This window comes from Aythya fuligula, chromosome 5, assembly GCF_009819795.1.
Source record: "Aythya fuligula isolate bAytFul2 chromosome 5, bAytFul2.pri, whole genome shotgun sequence".
Taxonomy (NCBI): Eukaryota; Metazoa; Chordata; class Aves; order Anseriformes; family Anatidae; genus Aythya; species Aythya fuligula.
In genome coordinates, this window is record NC_045563.1 from 13,057,607 (window position 1) to 13,076,244 (window position 18,638).

At 36.6% G+C, this 18,638-nt stretch overlaps 1 protein-coding gene across 2 annotated transcripts in view; it reads left to right on the forward strand.

Annotated features, from left to right (window-relative positions):
* SETD3 (SET domain containing 3, actin histidine methyltransferase) overlaps positions 1–16,798 on the forward strand; it is a 57,722-nt gene extending 40,924 nt beyond the window's left edge. For both annotated transcript variants that reach the window (XM_032187751.1, XM_032187752.1), the window contains 7 exons: positions 1,181–1,239; positions 3,034–3,148; positions 7,621–7,695; positions 10,978–11,144; positions 11,763–11,848; positions 13,510–13,670; positions 14,287–16,798. In XM_032187751.1, the coding sequence (XP_032043642.1) occupies positions 1,181–1,239; positions 3,034–3,148; positions 7,621–7,695; positions 10,978–11,144; positions 11,763–11,848; positions 13,510–13,670; positions 14,287–14,730 (1,107 nt within the window). In that variant the 3' untranslated portion in view covers positions 14,731–16,798. The remainder of the gene's footprint in view (positions 1–1,180; positions 1,240–3,033; positions 3,149–7,620; positions 7,696–10,977; positions 11,145–11,762; positions 11,849–13,509; positions 13,671–14,286) is intronic.
* Positions 16,799–18,638: the final 1,840 nt, after the last annotated feature.

Consider the following 18,638-nt stretch of genomic DNA (forward strand, 5'->3'; position numbering starts at 1 on the left):
GAGCGGGCACCTGGGACCTGCCGCCCCGCTGGCAGCCTTTTGTGATATATAATTTGCCTAAAATTGCGCGCTGGGCGCGAGCTTTTGTTTCCTAATTGATTTACGGTTTTGAGCCACTTTTACCTCATCCCCTACTGTCCTGCACACGGTGCCAGCAAGTACATTACAGCGAGAGATGATAAATTACCGCGCACTTGTGATGCTAATGCCTCGCGAGGAGCAAACCGTGCTACACAGAGCTTCTGGTTAGGGGTGTCAGAGACAGGGCTATGCAAAAAGTCATTTGTATCTTTTGGAGTAGCCGTTTGATCATTTACTTCAATTTGTCTGGGAGACCTAATTGGACCTGGAGATTAAAATTTATGCGATTAGGGTTTGCCATTTTGTGACCTGGGACAAAATTCTAAAGCGTGTGTGCGTGGGCTGAAAGCTACCTGTATCTGTGAAACTTTAGATAAGTTAATTTGTCAGAAAAGTAACAGGCATTACAGCTTCTTAAAGCCTTCTTCAAATCTAAGTATTTTGCATGTTAATGGCAACTACAGTATGCTTTCTCAAGTGCAATTGCTCCACTTTTAGAGCGGAGTGCGTGTAGATGGGTTGATGCGGGTAATCTGTTCTAATCTGATCTCATCTGTTTCTCACTAAAGCTATTCAAATTTTTTAATGTTTGATTTCTGAGGTGTAGTGCAACTTGTACTGCATAAAGCGTTTAAAGGCATAGGGGAAGAAATGCAAATTTTGTCATTTTTTTATTGCATTTGTGAAACACCTTCCCAAGATCCTAACACAGGGGACATTGTTAGAGTTGGTGAAACCTAAATGTGTGTTTTCTGTCTGATTTCTTTCTCTTGCCCTTTCACCAAGAGCTGTGTTTTGGTTTACCTTTGCATGCTCAGTCCACCTTAAATTTTTTATTTTTGTACGATGTCTGTGGGTTCCAGTCTTGAAATATGAAGAAACAGATTTATGGCGGCTGCTGGGCACAACAAATTAAGTTGACAGTGATGTATGAGAGCATAATAGCATGATGATCCCTCTGTAGCGCGGCTGGACGCCTCCTGCTTCATTTGGCTCTTGTTAGGATCTGTTAGGCAGCTAAATAATGAAATTCTGCTGACTGATTTCTGATTTCTGTTTTCTTCCTCTTTTCACCTTTTCGGAAACTTGCATTTCCCAGACCCATCCCAATGCCAGCAAACTGCCCTTAAAGGATTCTTTCACTTACGATGACTACAGGTTGGTCTGTCTCTTAATTCTTTTTTTTTTTTTTTTTTTAGTGGATTGTGGGGCCTTCGAAATGCTTCATTGGTGGGAAAACCCTATTGTTATTGAAATGTTAAATGTAGGATTTGATACTAATATACTTAATGAAGAAGAAAGTGAAATAAATATGCAGATTTTAATAGTTACAAAGGAATAGTCATTATGAGCAGCTAATTTAGCCAACTGGCACACACAGTCTGAGATTAGTACGGTAATTTGTTGTTTTTTAAGAAAATCAGTCCATGTTGCAGGAGGTTTGTTTTTTGGGGTTGGGGATTTTTTTATAACTTTATTTTTTAAGCAGCTTTACCAACATGTAGTGGAAACTAATATTTACGGTGTCTGTTGAACTGGAGAGCTTAAGCTGTGCATGTGAAGCATGAGTGTCACTTGGAGATGCTGTGGGGGTGACATAATTAAGATAAAAATAAGAATAATTAAGATAGTAAGAGCTTTAATTCTGTTAAATGTTTAAAATAGCACAAATAAAAAGCGTTCATGACGTATTAGAGGCTTCTGGGTAAATCTAAGAAACTGAGTTTTCCAGAGCATGCCTACTTCACTTACCAGGGTCACAGAGGAACATGCCAACTTGCATGTGAAATTGACTGAAATTTTCCAGATACTGAACTATGCTGCTGTTATGTTTCAAGTGGTGTTTGTATATCAGAACTATCCACAATTTTAACATGATTTAAAAAAAAAAAAGATAAGTAAACTTCAAGTTGACAGTATCTTTCTAAGCAATCTGGAGTCCTTCTGGAAAAATCTTTCTGAAAGTCTAATTCTATATACTAAATACTTGCTAGCAGTGGAGTCTGGGGAGTTAAAAATTTCACTACGTTCTGGCCGTACTACATATATTTATTGTGCTTTTTGAAAAAAGGAACAGCACCAGAAGAAAAAAATAATTTTAAGATTTCTTCTTTCTCGCATTTAATATTTTTGTCTGAAGCGAAATAAAATTGGAAATTCGGGAATGTATAGAAAGTATTGAAATATTAAGCTTTTCTGAGGATTCCTGTAGTTGAATAAGTACCTGGCATTTCATTTTCTTAACCTGCCTTAGAAAAGTTTTGAATTATGTCAGTACTAAATTATCTCTTTTTAATTATTATTTTAACCTGGGTATCTGAATGTTTTTTTTTCCATTTCTTTATTCTGATGAGTAGAAAATTTACAGATACTGAGCTAAGCTCCTGCACTGAAGAGAAGCACTTACCAAAATATGCCTGCATCACTAGATGACAGTGCCTTGCAGTTCAGGTAGTGTGTGAGCTCTTTAGAGAGCCAGAAGGAAAATGCCACCTGGCTCTTGCAAGAGCCTGCACATAGATAAGAACTACTGCTGCTGCGCAGTAGCTGTGAACTCTGAAGCCTGCAGAAATAGCTGACCCCAGGTCTGGGATATGTGGTGAGAGGTATGTGTGCAGAAAAAGGTTGAGGAAGTGCAAGGTGACATGGGAGGGGGTCCTGGTTGAGGTCTGGGAGGTGTGAAGATACGATTCTGTTGCAAAAAGTGCAGAAGAGGCGTGGGATCACAATCCTGATTTGGAAATTCAGGGTCTGTGTTCATGTCTTGGAATCCCTGGAGCTGCTGATTTATCCCATGTTACCTCTTGCTGTTATAAGTCGTTGTGTTGTGTAAGAAAACTAAGTTTGGAAACTCCTGGTGTAAATGACTGCTTCAGACTGGTTTGCAGGCAATCATATATTGATGTTTCAGCATCGACCACCTAATGTTTTTATTGTTTTTAATTTTTCTAGATGGGCAGTTTCTTCTGTTATGACACGGCAGAACCAGATTCCAACAGAAGATGGTTCCAGAGTTACATTGGCACTAATACCTCTATGGGACATGTGTAATCATACTAATGGACTGGTAAGGTTTTCTTCAGTGTTGCTGAAAGGCTTATGGCTTAAGTATTAAGCCGTTCAACCAGCAGCAAACAGTTTAATAACACTTTTCATTGCACTTCTTAATACAGTTATTTCATCTTCCTGAATGGCCCTAGAAGACTAATAGCTGAAAGAAAGCTTTGTCAGTTTCTTAAATGTCTTATGGTAGCTTTTCAGTGAGAATCTTCTTCATCTAAACAAAACTTTAGAAGTGATTGCATACTTGCATACAGTTGTGTGTTGTGTGCATATAATGGACCTTTAAAAGTTTTCAGCTACATGATACTTTTTTTCCAGACAAGCTTGAATATTTCCATTTTTCTGACTTGAAGTTTTGTTTCTGACGGGTCTGACAAAGATTCACAATACAAGGTAGATCTGTACTGAGAATATGAAAGCAGACAATGATGGAGGTTTCCTCTTGTAGCTACCACTAGGGAAAGTGGTTAGAAATTTGCAACTAAGAAATACTGCCTGCTCTTCTAAGCATGCCCAAAGAGCCTTGTTATGGAGACAGCAATGACAAGAACAAAGCCTAGTTCAACAAAAACAGTACATCTGTTACTACATCAAAGAAACAAAATGCAAAAATATTACTTTAGGGCATATTAAACATTTAAAAGGTGACATATGTATATAGAAAGTCAGACCTGCTGACGTTTTGTCTTAAGTGAGCTAGTTCAGAGGATGAGGTCTTGATTTCATTAACAGGCTAGTTAACGTTGAAGTGAGGAAATAAAAACCTGCAAGAGAATGGTTTTTCAGTGTTATTTAGGCAGTGTCACGTCTGCTTCAAAATTTATAGCCTCAAATTATATTTCCAGTAGATAATATTGCTTACTGTAAACAGAGAATGTGGCTATACTATTTCAAGTAATCTGCTCCTTTTGTGGGACAGTTGACCTGAGTGTTAGCCCAACTGAAAAGGGTAGATTTAGATTAGATATTCAGAAGAAATTCTTTACTCATAAGGTGGTGAGGCACTGGCATAGGTTGCCCAGAGAAGCTGTGAATGCCCCATCCCTGGAAGTTTTTAAGGCCAGGCTGGATGGACAGGGCTTTGGGCAGCCAGGTCTGGTGGGAGGTGTCCCTGCCCATGGCAGGGGGTTGGAACTGAATGGCCTTTAAACGTTCCTTCCAACCCAATCCATTCTGTGACAACAGCACATGTTAGTATTGTTAGTATAGGAAAACTTACTTTAAATGAACAAAACATAAAACAAGTTGTTTTTCTCTTTACACTTAGCTAATTTATTGTTACCATGACTGTACCAATAGCAGTAGCTAGGTTACAAAGTCGCATGTTTGGTTTATTTTTTCCCTTTGTATGTTGTTCTTTAATGCTGATTCTTGCCTTTTACTATTTATTTTGCAATCTCAGCTTTGATTTCTTAACAAAACTTGTACAAGAGTCTCTGATACAAAGAAAATTGCTTATAATTCAGAAATATATGTATCTCTAGTATGTCTTAGCTGCAAGCATCAGTACTTCCTGTACCCTTTTCCTGCTGGGCTTCTCTTTCTGATGCTTTTGCAGAGACTTGCCTGTATTTATTAGACAACTCTTAATGAATGCCTTCAAAGTTGGGATTAAAGGGAAAGAGGAAGAGAATTAAGGTTCTGTGAGGGGGAAAAAATTAAGTAGCCCATATTAAAAGAGCAGCTAGTTAAGTTGTTTTAATCATTCAAACTTCTATTTAAATTGATAAAGTAATTTTTATTTTTATTATGCTCTTTAACAATGGGTTTGATATGGAGCCAGCCTCTGGAGCCAAACCTGCTAGTGCAGTAGTATATCAGGGCTCTAAGCAATTTTTTATGCTTAAGTGTATCCTAAAGGAGGGGAGGTGGGGAGAGGAAGGAAGCTTAAATGATTTGTATGTATATACAAACTTTACTCATTTGTTTCATATTTCTACTCAAGCTACTTTGAAATGTCTGTAGGCTTAGGAAAGATAGACAACTGCAACATTAGCAGCTTTTCTCAGTCCGTTATCAAGCCTTTTTGTTGTGTGTTAATTTCATTGTATTATGAGAAATTTGGGGAAAAATCTGCTAAGGTAACTGTCTATATCGTAGTTTATATTATTAAGTAGCATTGTTACACAGTGGGATGAAGGTGGGTTCTGCGCTAATCGCAGCACATCCCTTCAAAATACATGAAGTAAACAGTTTTCCATTATATAAAAGTAAGAAATGTGAGATGGTGTTGATGTGCCACTGTCTAGTCGTTTCCAAATATACAGAAATGTTTCCTGAGTCAATCAGCTACTACATATTCCTCTTCTTGCTGTATTCCACAGGGCCCCTTTGCCCAAGCTAGATAATAAAATGCTCTTTGGGTTTTAACTGGAGCCAGGTCCATCCAGCTTTTTCTTCCTTCTGACAGTATTAATTAGATCAACCTACCTCTAAGAACTATATCAAAATGGTTGTCTTCATGCATTTCTCATTGTTATTCTTCAGTGGGATTGTATTTTGACAGTCAGAGGTTGATTACCAGTTCTGCCAGAGCTTTAAATAAGCTGCACTCTGCCTATTGGGCTGGGTCCATCCGTAATCACTGACCAAGAGGAGTACTGCATGCTTTATACACAACTTGCAATTCATGTATTGGTCTGCCTCAGAAATAAAACTGAAGGGATGTAATTTGTCAGCTATCATGTGGGAAGAGACGTAAACACCCTGTTAATTCTCTTACATGACTGCTATTAAAAGAAAGAAATATAAGTCTGGCATGACATTAAGCTTTATAGAAAAGCCTTTTAGAAGTGGTTTTTAAAACAAAAAACACATCCAAAAGATACAAAAGTTAAATAAGTCCCCCCAAAACTAGTGGTAGTCTAGTGAAGCATGCTTAAACTGACCAAATTCTTCTTTTAACATACTGTAATTCTTCCAACCCTTGAAATTCTCCTTCTACACAGTTATTTCAAGAGACTGGAAGGAAGTTCTTATGTTCAAAAGTATTTCATTGACTTTACACTAAGAAAAATTCAGGACAGGTCAAGTGCTGTCAAGTTTCCTTTTCTTTGAATGTAAGTTGCAGTCTTTGAGAAGGTGACTGCTTTTGAACTTGGAAGGTACGTTTTGAGGGCAAATCCTCTAGCAGTTGCAACCTGCAGGTCAAAGTTGGATAACCTCCTGAACGATGGGTCTTAATTAGGAATTGTTCAGTCCAGCATAACGAATGTGCAGGAATTTGTGTTGAAATGTTACAGTCTGTCTTTTGCAGTAGACCGTATTGCACGACTCTAATGTTCTCTTCTGATCTCAACATACCACAAATCCTTTTAATAGGTCTTAAGTGGTGGCATCTGCGTGTAGTGCAGTTGTGCAAGTGTCCCGCAGGGCCAGGCCGCCCTAGCTTGCGGCTGCCATTTTGGATTTGCTGCATCTGAGATGAGTTCCCTGTGGTCACTTTGAAAGCATTGTTTTGGCTTATGAATGCATCTTTGATTATGCAAGCAGCGTAAAACTATTAATATGTAAACCATCAGCTGGGCTCTCAAAATAACCCACCGAGTTCTATCTTTGGGTAAACTACATCCAAGAATGGGAATTATAGCTAAAATCAAATGTAAGTCAGCTTACGAACAAGTATGTTTTCATTTAGAAAGGCTGAGGGAGAATCTTTGGCTTCTTCTAGGTTTTCCCCAGACACAGCATATTTTTCAGTAAGCTAGCTCTGTAAAGGCTAAATCCAGAATACCTACCATAAAAGTTGTTTTCTGATTGTGCAGCAGCTGACATTCCATCCTGTGGTTGCATCTGTGTCTACATCTTCGATAATAATAATCAGTAAAAAGTAAAATTAAAAAGTATTACGTTTTTAGGATAGGCTTACTTTGGTGTAAACACTCAGGTTTTGGAGAAGTACAGGTTTAAGAAAATTTGTCCTCTTCCACTGCCTACTACCATCTAAAAAGAAGTCCTTTTAGCATCTTAACAGTATCCCCTTCAGATAAAGGGGTCATTTGCAAATAAACTATAATTCTCTGAAAATTGTACCCCCTAAAGATCCACAGTTATCTAATCCATTTTCATTGAGGGATCAAAAATGTGCTGGTAGTTGTAGGATAAAACACAGAATATATAACTGTCAGTACCTTGCTCCTGTGGGCCCTTACGGGAGTGCCTGAAAGCTCAAGAACTTTATAACAAGCTTCTGGTTTTAACATGGGACTGTCTATGGAAGGTACTTTCATCAGAGCCTTCCATTTGCTTTGGGTAAGTTATTTCTTCCCTTAAACGTCTTTAATGCAGAGAATTTAAAAAAGGGTTTGCTCAGGAATCATAAAGCATTTATTACCAGCTGTATTATATTGGGTAGAGAAAGAAATGTATGCATTTGCTATTGTCAATATATATTTCCAATAGGACAATGTTTTATCAGTGCCAGGGGAGATGTTTTAAAAATGCTAAAGGTGCTTTTGTTGCTCTTTGCTTGGATAGATCACTACAGGCTACAATTTAGAAGATGACCGATGTGAATGTGTCGCGCTTCAAGATTTCAAGGCTGGAGAACAGGTAGTGTGAACAGTTATCTGCATAATAGTTCCTTAATGAAGTTCTGTGCTGAAATGTGTTGGAAAGTGAGGGATACTTTGATAAAGGTAGCGTGTACCAATACTTACATGGTAGATAGCTAATCTCAAAAAACTTTGATTCGCTGTAACAGTTTTGCTAATCTGCTACTAGGAATTGCACAAAAAAGGACACTTGGTAACTTCCTGCAAAACTGTAATAGAAGACTGGTGTGGATTAAGTCCTGCTACATTTGAATCTTATTATGATTGGCTAATTCCGTGTGAAAATACTGCCAAACTAAATAAGTGCATGGTTTTCAAAATAAAATATTTTCTGTCACCGAGCAGACTCTGATTTTAAGAGGTTATTGAATCCTTATATTTTAGAGAACTACTTGAAATATTTATTCACTGCTAAATGCATATACACAGACATTGAGTTTGGTGTTCTAGCTAAGATTAATAAAAGGCTCATATCCAAAGGACCAAAGATAAATATACTTTTAGACATCACTTTCTCTGCATTAACAGATTGTAGAGTCTGTCTGAAAATTTAGTTGTTTTACATTTCTTGTTAGCCTTTATTTAAGAAGAGGTTAGATGCAGTATACTTGTCAGTCATTTTACTTATGTTGCCATTACCATGCTTAGTGAAAATGAGAAAGGGAAAAAAAAAATATAGCCCCTCCCTTGCATCTATGCATGAACACACACTTTTATCCTTTAAAAAAAAAAAAAAAAAAAAAAGGAAAGAAAAAGGACCAAGAGAGGGTCTCACAAGATACTTGGAACAATCCGGATTCCAGTATTCTGTTTAGAACTGCTAAGAAACAAGTACTGAATGTTAAAGCTAAATCTGTCATGAGATGTGCTGAAGGTAGTGCTTCCAGGACTGTAGGAAATCTCTGATAGTTTTTCTGTGCTGTGTCAGCAGCCAGCATAAACTGTCAGTGTTGCTGCACTCTGTTTTTCCTACTGCTTCTGCAATGGCAGTCAACATGGTCGAAAAAAAGACTCTTTTTCTCTGAAACATCCTAAAATGTTTTCCTGTGGAGTCTCTGAGGTACTACCTTTAATGTATTATTTTGCCAGTCTTATGCTTCATAATCTTCTGGTTTTCATTTTTCTTATGTATTGCTACCATCTTTTTGAAGAAAGATCTATCTGAATTTTTTTTTTTTAAGTATTGCTTTCCAGAGGTATATTTATCCTCATTGCTATGCTGTGGTTCACAGTGATTGTCTATTTTTTGTGTGGCTCTTAGAATTTGTTATGGTAGTCAAATATTTTCTGTTTTTTTTTTTTTTTTTCCGATACCAGTATGTTGAGTTAAAAGGGGTCCACGTTTTTTTTAGTAGTGATCCAATTTATAATTTTCCACAGCTGGCAATAGATGTGTTGTATAGCTGTTCTGGCTGCACTCTTCATTTCAATTATAGAGGCTTCCTCTATTTTCATTTTTGGTTTAGTGATTTTACTTTGCTATTTATCTTTTTTTTTAAAAATTCTGTGCCAACTTTAACTGTTATTAACATTGTTAAAGTGTGCTAATTATATAATGGTTTAGTCTTTTAATATACTATGAAGATATTACTTACAATTTCAGTAGGAAAAGTGAACTATCTCTGCTTTTACTGCTAAAAAGAAGACAGAAGTCCACAGAATCTATCAAATGCTGGCCTTGAATTCAGCCTAATGAGCCTAATTCATTCTCATATGGCCTAATTTGCTTTCCTTTGTAAGAGAATACTGCCTGATATACATACGACAGTTTAATGTGAGATAGAACACAGTAGTTTTAAACTGGACTCCTGAACTAATTGAGCTAGTGTTTCTTCTGATCATGCAACATTTCCTGTAATCTAATGGAGATTTGCACTGGCATTTCATCTCCCCTGGTTTTCCTATGCATTTTGTGGAAGGGCCTTGCTAACCTGACTTAGCCCCTACCTTAACATACGTAGGCAGGTCACTCATTCATTATCTGAGCGTTACTGTATAATGTTTACTATAATTAAATACAACGTTTAAGCATTTAGTGCTTAGGGCAAAGACTTCTAATCTAAAATTGAAAACTAAGAAAGCAAATGGCATCACTAGTGTTGTTGAACCCTGAAGAGAACATCATCCTTTTCCTCTGTCAGCTAGCCAGGAGTGGAAACTTTTCAGGTATCCAATTTCAGGTATCCAATTGCTGAATCCTAAAGTGTTAAGTAGGGAGTTCTTTAAATGTTGAACTTTCCTTTCTGTTTGACATTTCCGTTATCAAACCATGGGCAAAAACATCCCCTCGATGCAGAAGAAAACTTACTACTCAGACCACTTGTTCCATGTGCATAATGGAACAGCCTAGCTCTGAGTGAAAAACTATGTGAGCCTGTAAGGCTGTGGATGTGCACTTTGTCTACACCAATAGCTGTAAAATTTATTTAAAAAAAATTATCATTGTGGTTGCAATCAAAGATTATTAACTATCTATAGGTGTTTCAAGAAAACTGGTTACTAGGCGTAGGAAATGTATCCCAGTTGGGGATATCTTCACCACAGGTAACAAAAGGAAAACTTAATTGAATTTTGCCCTTTTTAAGCACCAAAGTTAATCAGATACAAAAGCACCTGTAAGAAATGAGATTCTGCTTCTGCTATTCAGAGCTACCTGCTTTTTATTCGCTTTTGGTTAAACACTTTTTATAGGTTACATTTGGAAACTTATCTTTGTATATGAATTAAAGCAAAAAAATAAATATTGGCTGAACACAGATCAGGTCTCTGTATGGTATAGTTTGAAATATCCATATCTATTGATAACATTAAAACCAAATCAAAGTTGTTCCATTCATTACTCTGTTGTGTGAGCATATGGGGAGGAAAAAATGTCCCCAGAAACACCAGTTCTTTTAATGGGTCTTCCTTGTCTCAAAATGCTTTTGGCCTTTAGAGATGTAACATCATTGAAAGCTTACTTCCAAATACAGGTATTTTATGAGACTGTGATGGAGAAAAAAAAAAAAGCATTTCTGTTTTATGTATGGCATGAGAACCTTTTCTCTCCTTTCTCTCTGTTACATGGCTATGTTTGCATCTGCCTCTAAAGTTTATTGCCACTCTGTACAGCATTTGAACCAATAACAGAAAACAAAGCACATTTCTTTATATAATCAAGTATACCTTGTACTCTGAAAAGTAACTCTTTCAGGAAATAACTTTCAAATTATGTCAGATTTGTGAGCTGATCTTAAGCTTTTTTTTTCCTGTTCCTTCACTTCTCTTTTCATCCTTCTAGATTTACATTTTTTATGGCACTCGGTCAAACGCTGAATTTGTGATCCACAGTGGTTTTTTCTTTGATAATAATTCACATGACAGAGTGAAAATAAAGCTTGGCGTGAGTAAAAGTGACAGGCTGTATGCTATGAAGGCAGAGGTCTTAGCTCGTGCTGGTATCCCAACGTAAGTAAAACACAATGCAATGTTTTTTAAAAAATATTTATAATGTATATAGTGTCCAGTAGAGCATATATAAAGCTGTTCTGTGTTAGTTTTCTTAGGTCTAATATTTATCCTGTTTGTATAATGAATTAAAGTTATTGTAATAATATTTACAGAAGTTCTGAGCTATATTATCATCAAATTTGGACCATATATAAGGGGAAAAAGTCTTTGCTTTAATAACTATTTGAACAAAAACAGAGCAAGGATTAATTTGAAGCAATCTGTGGTTTTTCTTTCTTTCCTATCCCTTGCAGACATACTACGATGCTCAGTATGTGAACCACAGCATTTTCCTTTAGTCTTTTCAGTCCAGAGGGTACTGTTAGGAGCAGCAGACGTGAAACATTGCATTTTCATGAATTTATTATGAAAGCCGTATAAAAATCATTGTAAGTGTAAAATTGTAGAGATAATTGTTCTTTCCAGATACAGGTTAGAAAAACGTTTATTCAGTTTAAACTAGTTGCTTTTGTAACACTTCATTTGTTGTATTCTTTAAGGTCTTTTGAAATAAGTTCAAAGGTATGACAATAGAACTTGCATTTACTCTTCTTGTTTGCTTGTTTCTTCTGTTAGTTCTAGTGTTTTTGCCTTGCACTCCACTGAGCCTCCAATCTCTGCCCAGCTTCTGGCTTTCCTTAGGGTGTTTTGTATGAGTGAAGGTAAGATATTTGATAAAGATAATCCAATTCATGTTTCGTGGCTTTGTTTTTTTTGTTTTTTTTTTTTTTTATTATGCAGGAAAGTAGTAAACATTAATATAAAACATTAAGCTAGAAATTCAGATGGGAAATATGTTGGAATTTAGATTGCAAACAGGTCTATAAGCTAGTGAGAAACCCAATCTTTGGCCATGTGATATAAAGGAGTATTTTAGTAACATAGTCCTTTTTAGAACTCCTGAACAGGTGATCCAATTCTTATTTAATCTCCTAGGCTGTTGTGAACGAGTGACTTTTGTTTTAGAAATGATTCATGAAAGAAGGTCATATGAGATCTAGGGTGTTATTACACACTTAAGATCATAGCAGATTAGCCTTTACTACCAGGATAATTCAGATATGGAATTGGAATATTCTGTATTGTACGAGAAATACAGAAGAGATTTCAAAGCTGAGTATTTAAAATATTTTGGAAATTTATAATCTGAATTCAATTTATGTATTTACAGGTAGTCTTTATAATGTTTTTCTTACATTAGTGACATTTATGGGAATAATTTCATGGCAGTGAGGGAATTCTCTTGCAGGTAGGGATGCTGTGCAGATGATATGGATTTTAACACCAGCAGGAATATTGAAGGAGTTAAGTTTTCTGTGTGTGGTCTCTTCACTATCTTTTATTTAAAAGACAAACAGACTTACCTTCTTGAGTGTCGTGATTTCACTGCATCCTGGTGTCCATCTTTTAGATCATACTAAGAAATTCAAGTAAAGAAACTTTAAGATCTTGATGAAAGGGTTAAGGTGGTGATGAAGGTGAATTTCCTCATGGAGGAGAAAATATAGCTGGTGGACATCTTAACTGCATTTCTCAGATATGATTGTGCTTATTCATATGTTTTAAATGCTGTATAATAAAAGTAATAAGATTATTGGGAAACTCCGTGCAGTTATACCGTTAGCAGAAATTTACTGACTTGTTAGTCCTCCTGTAAGCAAGTGGAAATTTAAATACATAGCAATCTATACGGCAGGCTTCATTCAAAATTCTGCTGTTTGTGATGCATTTTACTTGAGGTTTGCGATAGCTGTTTTGCAGGAGTGAAATTGGATAATTAAAAAAATTAATAAAATTTGTGTAATTCACGGAGCTGATTAAGCATTTTCTACTCCATATGACGTTTTTTGATGGATGCCTTTTGACCAGCTATAGGTAGCTTCTGCTACTGAAACAGATTACCAAAATGTTAGGAAAAAATAACTTCATTACTGTTTGTGTACTTTCTCTGCACTGTTACTTTTATTAACAAAATGTTCACTGAACTCTTATTTGTTACTCCTGTTTGTTTTATTTATTGGTTATTATACAAAACATCCCATCTCAGTGTCACAGAGTGACATTCTGTATAAGAAGCTAAAACACAGATCTTATTTCAGAGTGGAGGAGAGGGTCCTTTTTCTGCTTACCTCAAGACTTCTAATTGCCTGTGTGAGGAGAGTCCTAGAATTAATCAGCATATTTGATAGTTCTTGTTTGAGGAAATTTGTTTTCCTTAGCTGCTCAAAGCTATACTATTGAAAATAAATCTTTCTGCAATTTGTCAACCGTCAAAGTGAATGATAAGATTGTTTTTAACAGATTGGTTTTATGCTTATTGCAGAAGAGCTGAAGGAACATTTGATAGGTGAGCATGCCATTGATAAAATCTTCACTCTGGGAAACTCTGAGTTTCCCATTAGCTGGGACAATGAAGTTAAACTTTGGACATTCCTAGAAGCCAGAGCATCCCTTCTTTTGAAAACCTATAAAACAACTGTGGAGGTAAAATTATTATTATATATAATTTAAATGTCTGAAATGTTTTATTATGATTGTAAGAAAAGATACTTTGTCCCCATCTCCTCTTTACAAACTTTCATCTGAACAGTAGTACATAATTCATTTTGCACTTTTTAAAGTGTAGAAACATATTTGCATTATCTAAGGAAAATCAAATAAGATTGCAAAAAAGAAAATTTTGTTAATGTAATTTTGTTAATGTAATTTTTCTTTGATTCTCCAAATAAAGGCTACTTGCTTTTTCTCTGCAAGTAAAATGTGGAATCAGTTTCAACTTGTCTGTTAGTAGTATTCTCCAAACTGCAAAGAAGCATGCTACTACTATAAGCATATTTTAAGTGAACCTATGTTTTGTATGTTTGTGAAGTCTCCTGACTTGTTATGCAGGCTGACCTATGTGGAGAAACGTTTGGCTTCTGTATGGATTTGTGATAAAGTTCACTGGGACTCCATGCAGGCCCCCTCATTTGTGTATGTCTGTTTGGATCAGCTTGAAGAAGCTACTGTCACTTACTGTTAAAGCATAGAGAGGAAAACTAAGGGATTTGTTGTTTTGTTGGTTGTTAGTAATAAAAACTTGCCTTTTCTTTTCTACCAGGATGATAAGTCCTTCTTGGAGACCCATGACCTTACTTCACATGCGATAATGGCTATCAAACTGCGCTTAGGTGAAAAAGAGATCTTGGAGAAAGCAGTAAAGAGTGCAGCTGCTAGCCGAGAGTACTATACCAAACAAATGGCAGATGGAGCTCCGCTTCCTAAATATGAAGAGAGCAACATTGCCTTGTTGGAGAACACTGTGGCAGACTCTAGACTCCCCATTGTCTTGAGAAACCTAGATGATGTGGAAGATCAAGGGGACTTAAAGATTGATGAAGCTATGGATGCGGAAGTCACAGAGAATGGGTTTGTAAATGGTGAAAACTCTCTATTTAATGGGACCAAATCAGAAAGTGAAAATCTAAATAAAGAGGAAAGCCACAGAGAGACTGAAGATGCCAAAGAATCTTCTTCAGAAAGTACTGATGAGGTTAAAGAGTAGTCCTAAAATATGACTTTCTTGTGAAATTAAATTAGCTGAAGTTTATGAACAGTGCATTTATGTTGGTGTGTTTCTTTGTTAACATTTCTCTTTCTGCAGAGAAAAATGTTTTTGCTGCTTTATATAAAAATGAATTTTTAAGTTATTTAAAAGATTTAGCATCCCTTTTCAATTAAGATTGCCATCTTGCTTTCAGGCAAAAACTGGGGAAAGAGGTGCCTTTGGAAGATTTTGCAGCCCTTTATTGAACCAAATGTATTTTCTTCCTGGGGAAGAATTAAGCTCTTCTATCTGCTGTGCTTTTGTTGTTCTGTCACTCTGACTACCGAAATTAAAAGCTTGCTCTGCCTCCTGCCAAGAAAAGCAGAAGGCAGGACTGACTCGGTATTGAGCATGAAGGTGGGAGAGCAGTACAGCAGAAAACTGGATAAGAGGATCAGAAACTTGGGAGACTGGAGGAAAGCCTGTTTAAAATCAGGTATGCCAGTCCAGAAAAAGGTAAGGTGGCAACCTTATGATTGGTAGTTATAAATGTTGACAAGAATCCAAATTGTATACGCTTTGTGATCTCTGAAGATTTCAGTTTTCTTTGTCTCTTTTGTTTACTGTATAAGAATATCTCATCTTTCTTCTTCAGTCAGAGCTAGGCTGCTTCAATACAACATTCACCAACTTTTAAAGGCTGACTTTTTTTATTTCCAGGCGGTACCTTTTATTTACAAGGTTGGCAAGTGCTACTGGAGAGTTTGAAAGCAGATAGGCCAAGCCACAGCTTTAAACTGTACTGTTCAAAGTGAGGTTGCTTCCCAGCTTCTTCAGGTTTTCACAGTTAGCTAGGGATTTTCAAAGCTCCACTTTTGACTAAACCATTATTAAAAGGAAAATATGATTAATATTCCTGTCTGCTATTCCTTCATTTCTGTGTTGGACATAACATTGAATGTGACGTGGTTACCCAATCTTACTCAATCTTTTGCTTAAGATACTAATTGACACTGTTTTCTTGAAGGAAATGGCAGGTAGGCTAATGTATTTTTGGCCCAAGTCCAAACCAAAGCCAAGTCTGCAGTGTGCTTTGCCATTTAGATTGTGTCTCTGATGCACATTACTCGATACCTCCACAAGTTAATCAGGTCTACTGTCTCCAGCAATTTTGGTCACCCTCATACTACGTTTTAACTTCTAGACGAAAACAGTACAATCCTACCACAGTGCAATATCAGAACCAGGATAATTCCAAGGCTTGACTTCGAAATTACCTGGGTACTGGGAGGAGTGGAGGGTGGAGTATTTTTATTTTGTGAGTGAATGGAGAGGTATATAAAGTGATTTATTTCTTTCTCAATATTAAGGACATGGTCTTTTACCTTTTGTGTCCTTAAACTCAAGATAATGGAAAGAACGGACAAGCTTGGACAACTGTTGAAAGTTCAGCAAATGTTGCAACCTGTTCATCCAAGATCAGTTGCAGTAGAACGTCTTCTGGCATATTCATAATTTTATTAGATTTTGCTTCTTTTATACTGCAACTTGGAATATGTGTTTTTGCATATGTTTTTGGTGCAATGCACATAAGTAGTGACTTTCAGGTTGTCATAGCAGTTTTGGTGTTCAGCTAGGATCAGTCTGGGGAAAATAGAAAAAATAGTTTTTTAAAAAATATTTCACAGAATGGCATGTTGCCATTGCACCTTGGATATTGCTTCACCACTAACAAGATGCTGGACCAGTATTTTTGTAACTATATGCTGCCTTTGGTAGAATGTTATGAATTGTTGTCTTGACAGTTTAAATGTCATACAGAAGTCGTTACTTTTCAGTTTTTATTAGGACCAATATTCTATTTCTGCCAGCTACATTGCACAACATTGTAGTAGATACTATGATGAAATCCTGAATTTAGCCTTCCCTGAAAATAACTGTAATCCAGAATTTACATGCTTTGATTGAATCTGATACACTGTATTTTGTTCCTTTATTTGCTGATATCTATGGCTTAGCAAAGCCTGTGGTCACCACAGGACAGAATGTGTGGGTTTTCTTGAATAAAATATAGTTCTACGATGTCTTCCCTAGTGAGTGTATTATACAAACAATCTCTACCTGCTGCTGACTGCTGTATGTTTCTGGGTGTGGGGAGAGAAATATCTGTGCAGGTGCACAGATGAAGGTTAAAGGAGAAATATCTGACCAAAAAAAAAAAAAAAGATTCTACTAAGCAGAAAGAGAGAAACTGGTCTATTAAGCACAGAGCCGAATTCTTACTCTTCGTATGTTAGTGTTATTTAGCAAAATGTTGCACACAATAAAAATAGTGAGTAATCTAATTTTGTAATTTGCATTTTTCCTCTATGCATGTAATGATTTCTCAGAAGCACTAACCTAAAACTTAAGCTTTTTGAAAACTGAGGTGGAAATGAAAAAAATTGGCACTGATGAGCCCTTATTACCATCTGTCATGAAAACAGACCTTTCAAAGCATTTTAAAGTTAACTTTCTTCATAATGTTTGGTTAAGAGGCTGTTCACACTAATCCCAGGCTAAATGCCAAATCTTGCTTCTGTTTAGCTATCTATATGAAGTGCTCATGCAAGAAAGACATCACATCACTTGGATTTCTCGGACTGTTCTCCAAAAACAAAACAGGAAAAAAAAAAGCCTTTTGAATTTTACATGAGCCTACCTACTGATGAACTGTTTCCCTAACAACCTACAGCTTCTCAGGCTGTACCCTGTAGGACTGTATCCTTAGAGCCCTGCTGCTGAAGTCACAAAATGCATGAAATAGAGCAACAGCCTCCACTGAGTAACTGCTTGTGAAGTATATAAATGTAACCACAGACCAAGTGCTGTCATGAGTACACGAGCTGAAAGCCTCTTGGCTGTGGAGCTAGGTTGATTTAGGATCTTGGCTAAAATTAGTTTTGTTTAAGTACCTGGGCTAAAAGAAGCGTTCCTTCCTTTGGACAGTGTTAAAATGATGTATGCATAGCAGATTTGTGCAGCTCAACTACATACTTGAAGCTGGTTCTCTTTTAGAGAGGAATGGCAATCAAAATCATGACACCTGTGTATTTCAAAGGTATGACGGAAGGTTTAGGTTACACACACTTTTTCTCTAGTTTGCGTATTTAGAAACTAGTATCTGCTGCTGCCAGCACTGTCACCCTTTTGTCATAGAAAGATGTGAAGAGATTGAGACATTGTAATTTAAAGTGTTTGTCTGACATGCCAAGGATGCTCCCCAAATCCACTGCTCTTTTCTGCTTTGTGGACTGAAAGTGAGTCTTTGCTGTTCCTCGTACTCTGTGCCAAACAGGAGTGTTTAGGCAAAACATTGCTCTACCAAACACATCTGATGCAGCAACATCTGATCCTTTTTTCTAGAAGACTTGTAGTCCATGTTGAAGTCAGATATGGTCACATGACTCTCGCGTAGTCACCGTCTGTCTTAATAGTTTCTAACATTCTTCCCCAAGCATCTTGCTTGCTGCACCAAATACAGCACGTAAGTTGGTGACTCACATAAAAGCTTCCTTAGCATTTCTCTGGTGTCTATGTCTACTTACTAACACATGCAGCGAGCTTGGAAATCATGTGGAGGTTTCTTCATTTCAAATAAAATAAAAATCTCAATTGTACTTATGAAAGAGAGGAAGAGGGAAAAAAAAACAACACATAAATGGTCCTGGATTCTTTTGGGTTTTGACTCTGCTTTGATTCACTGAAGAATTCAAGGTATCTCAAATCTGAATGAATGGCTGCTATAAAGGTAGTGTAAATGACATAAACTGGAGCTTTAGTAACAAAAGTAAGATCTATTTATGATGATTCATTTAGTGAAAAACACAAAACTGGTATTTTGCCAAATGCCATATTGTCTCTCCTATGATAACAAGCAGAAACAA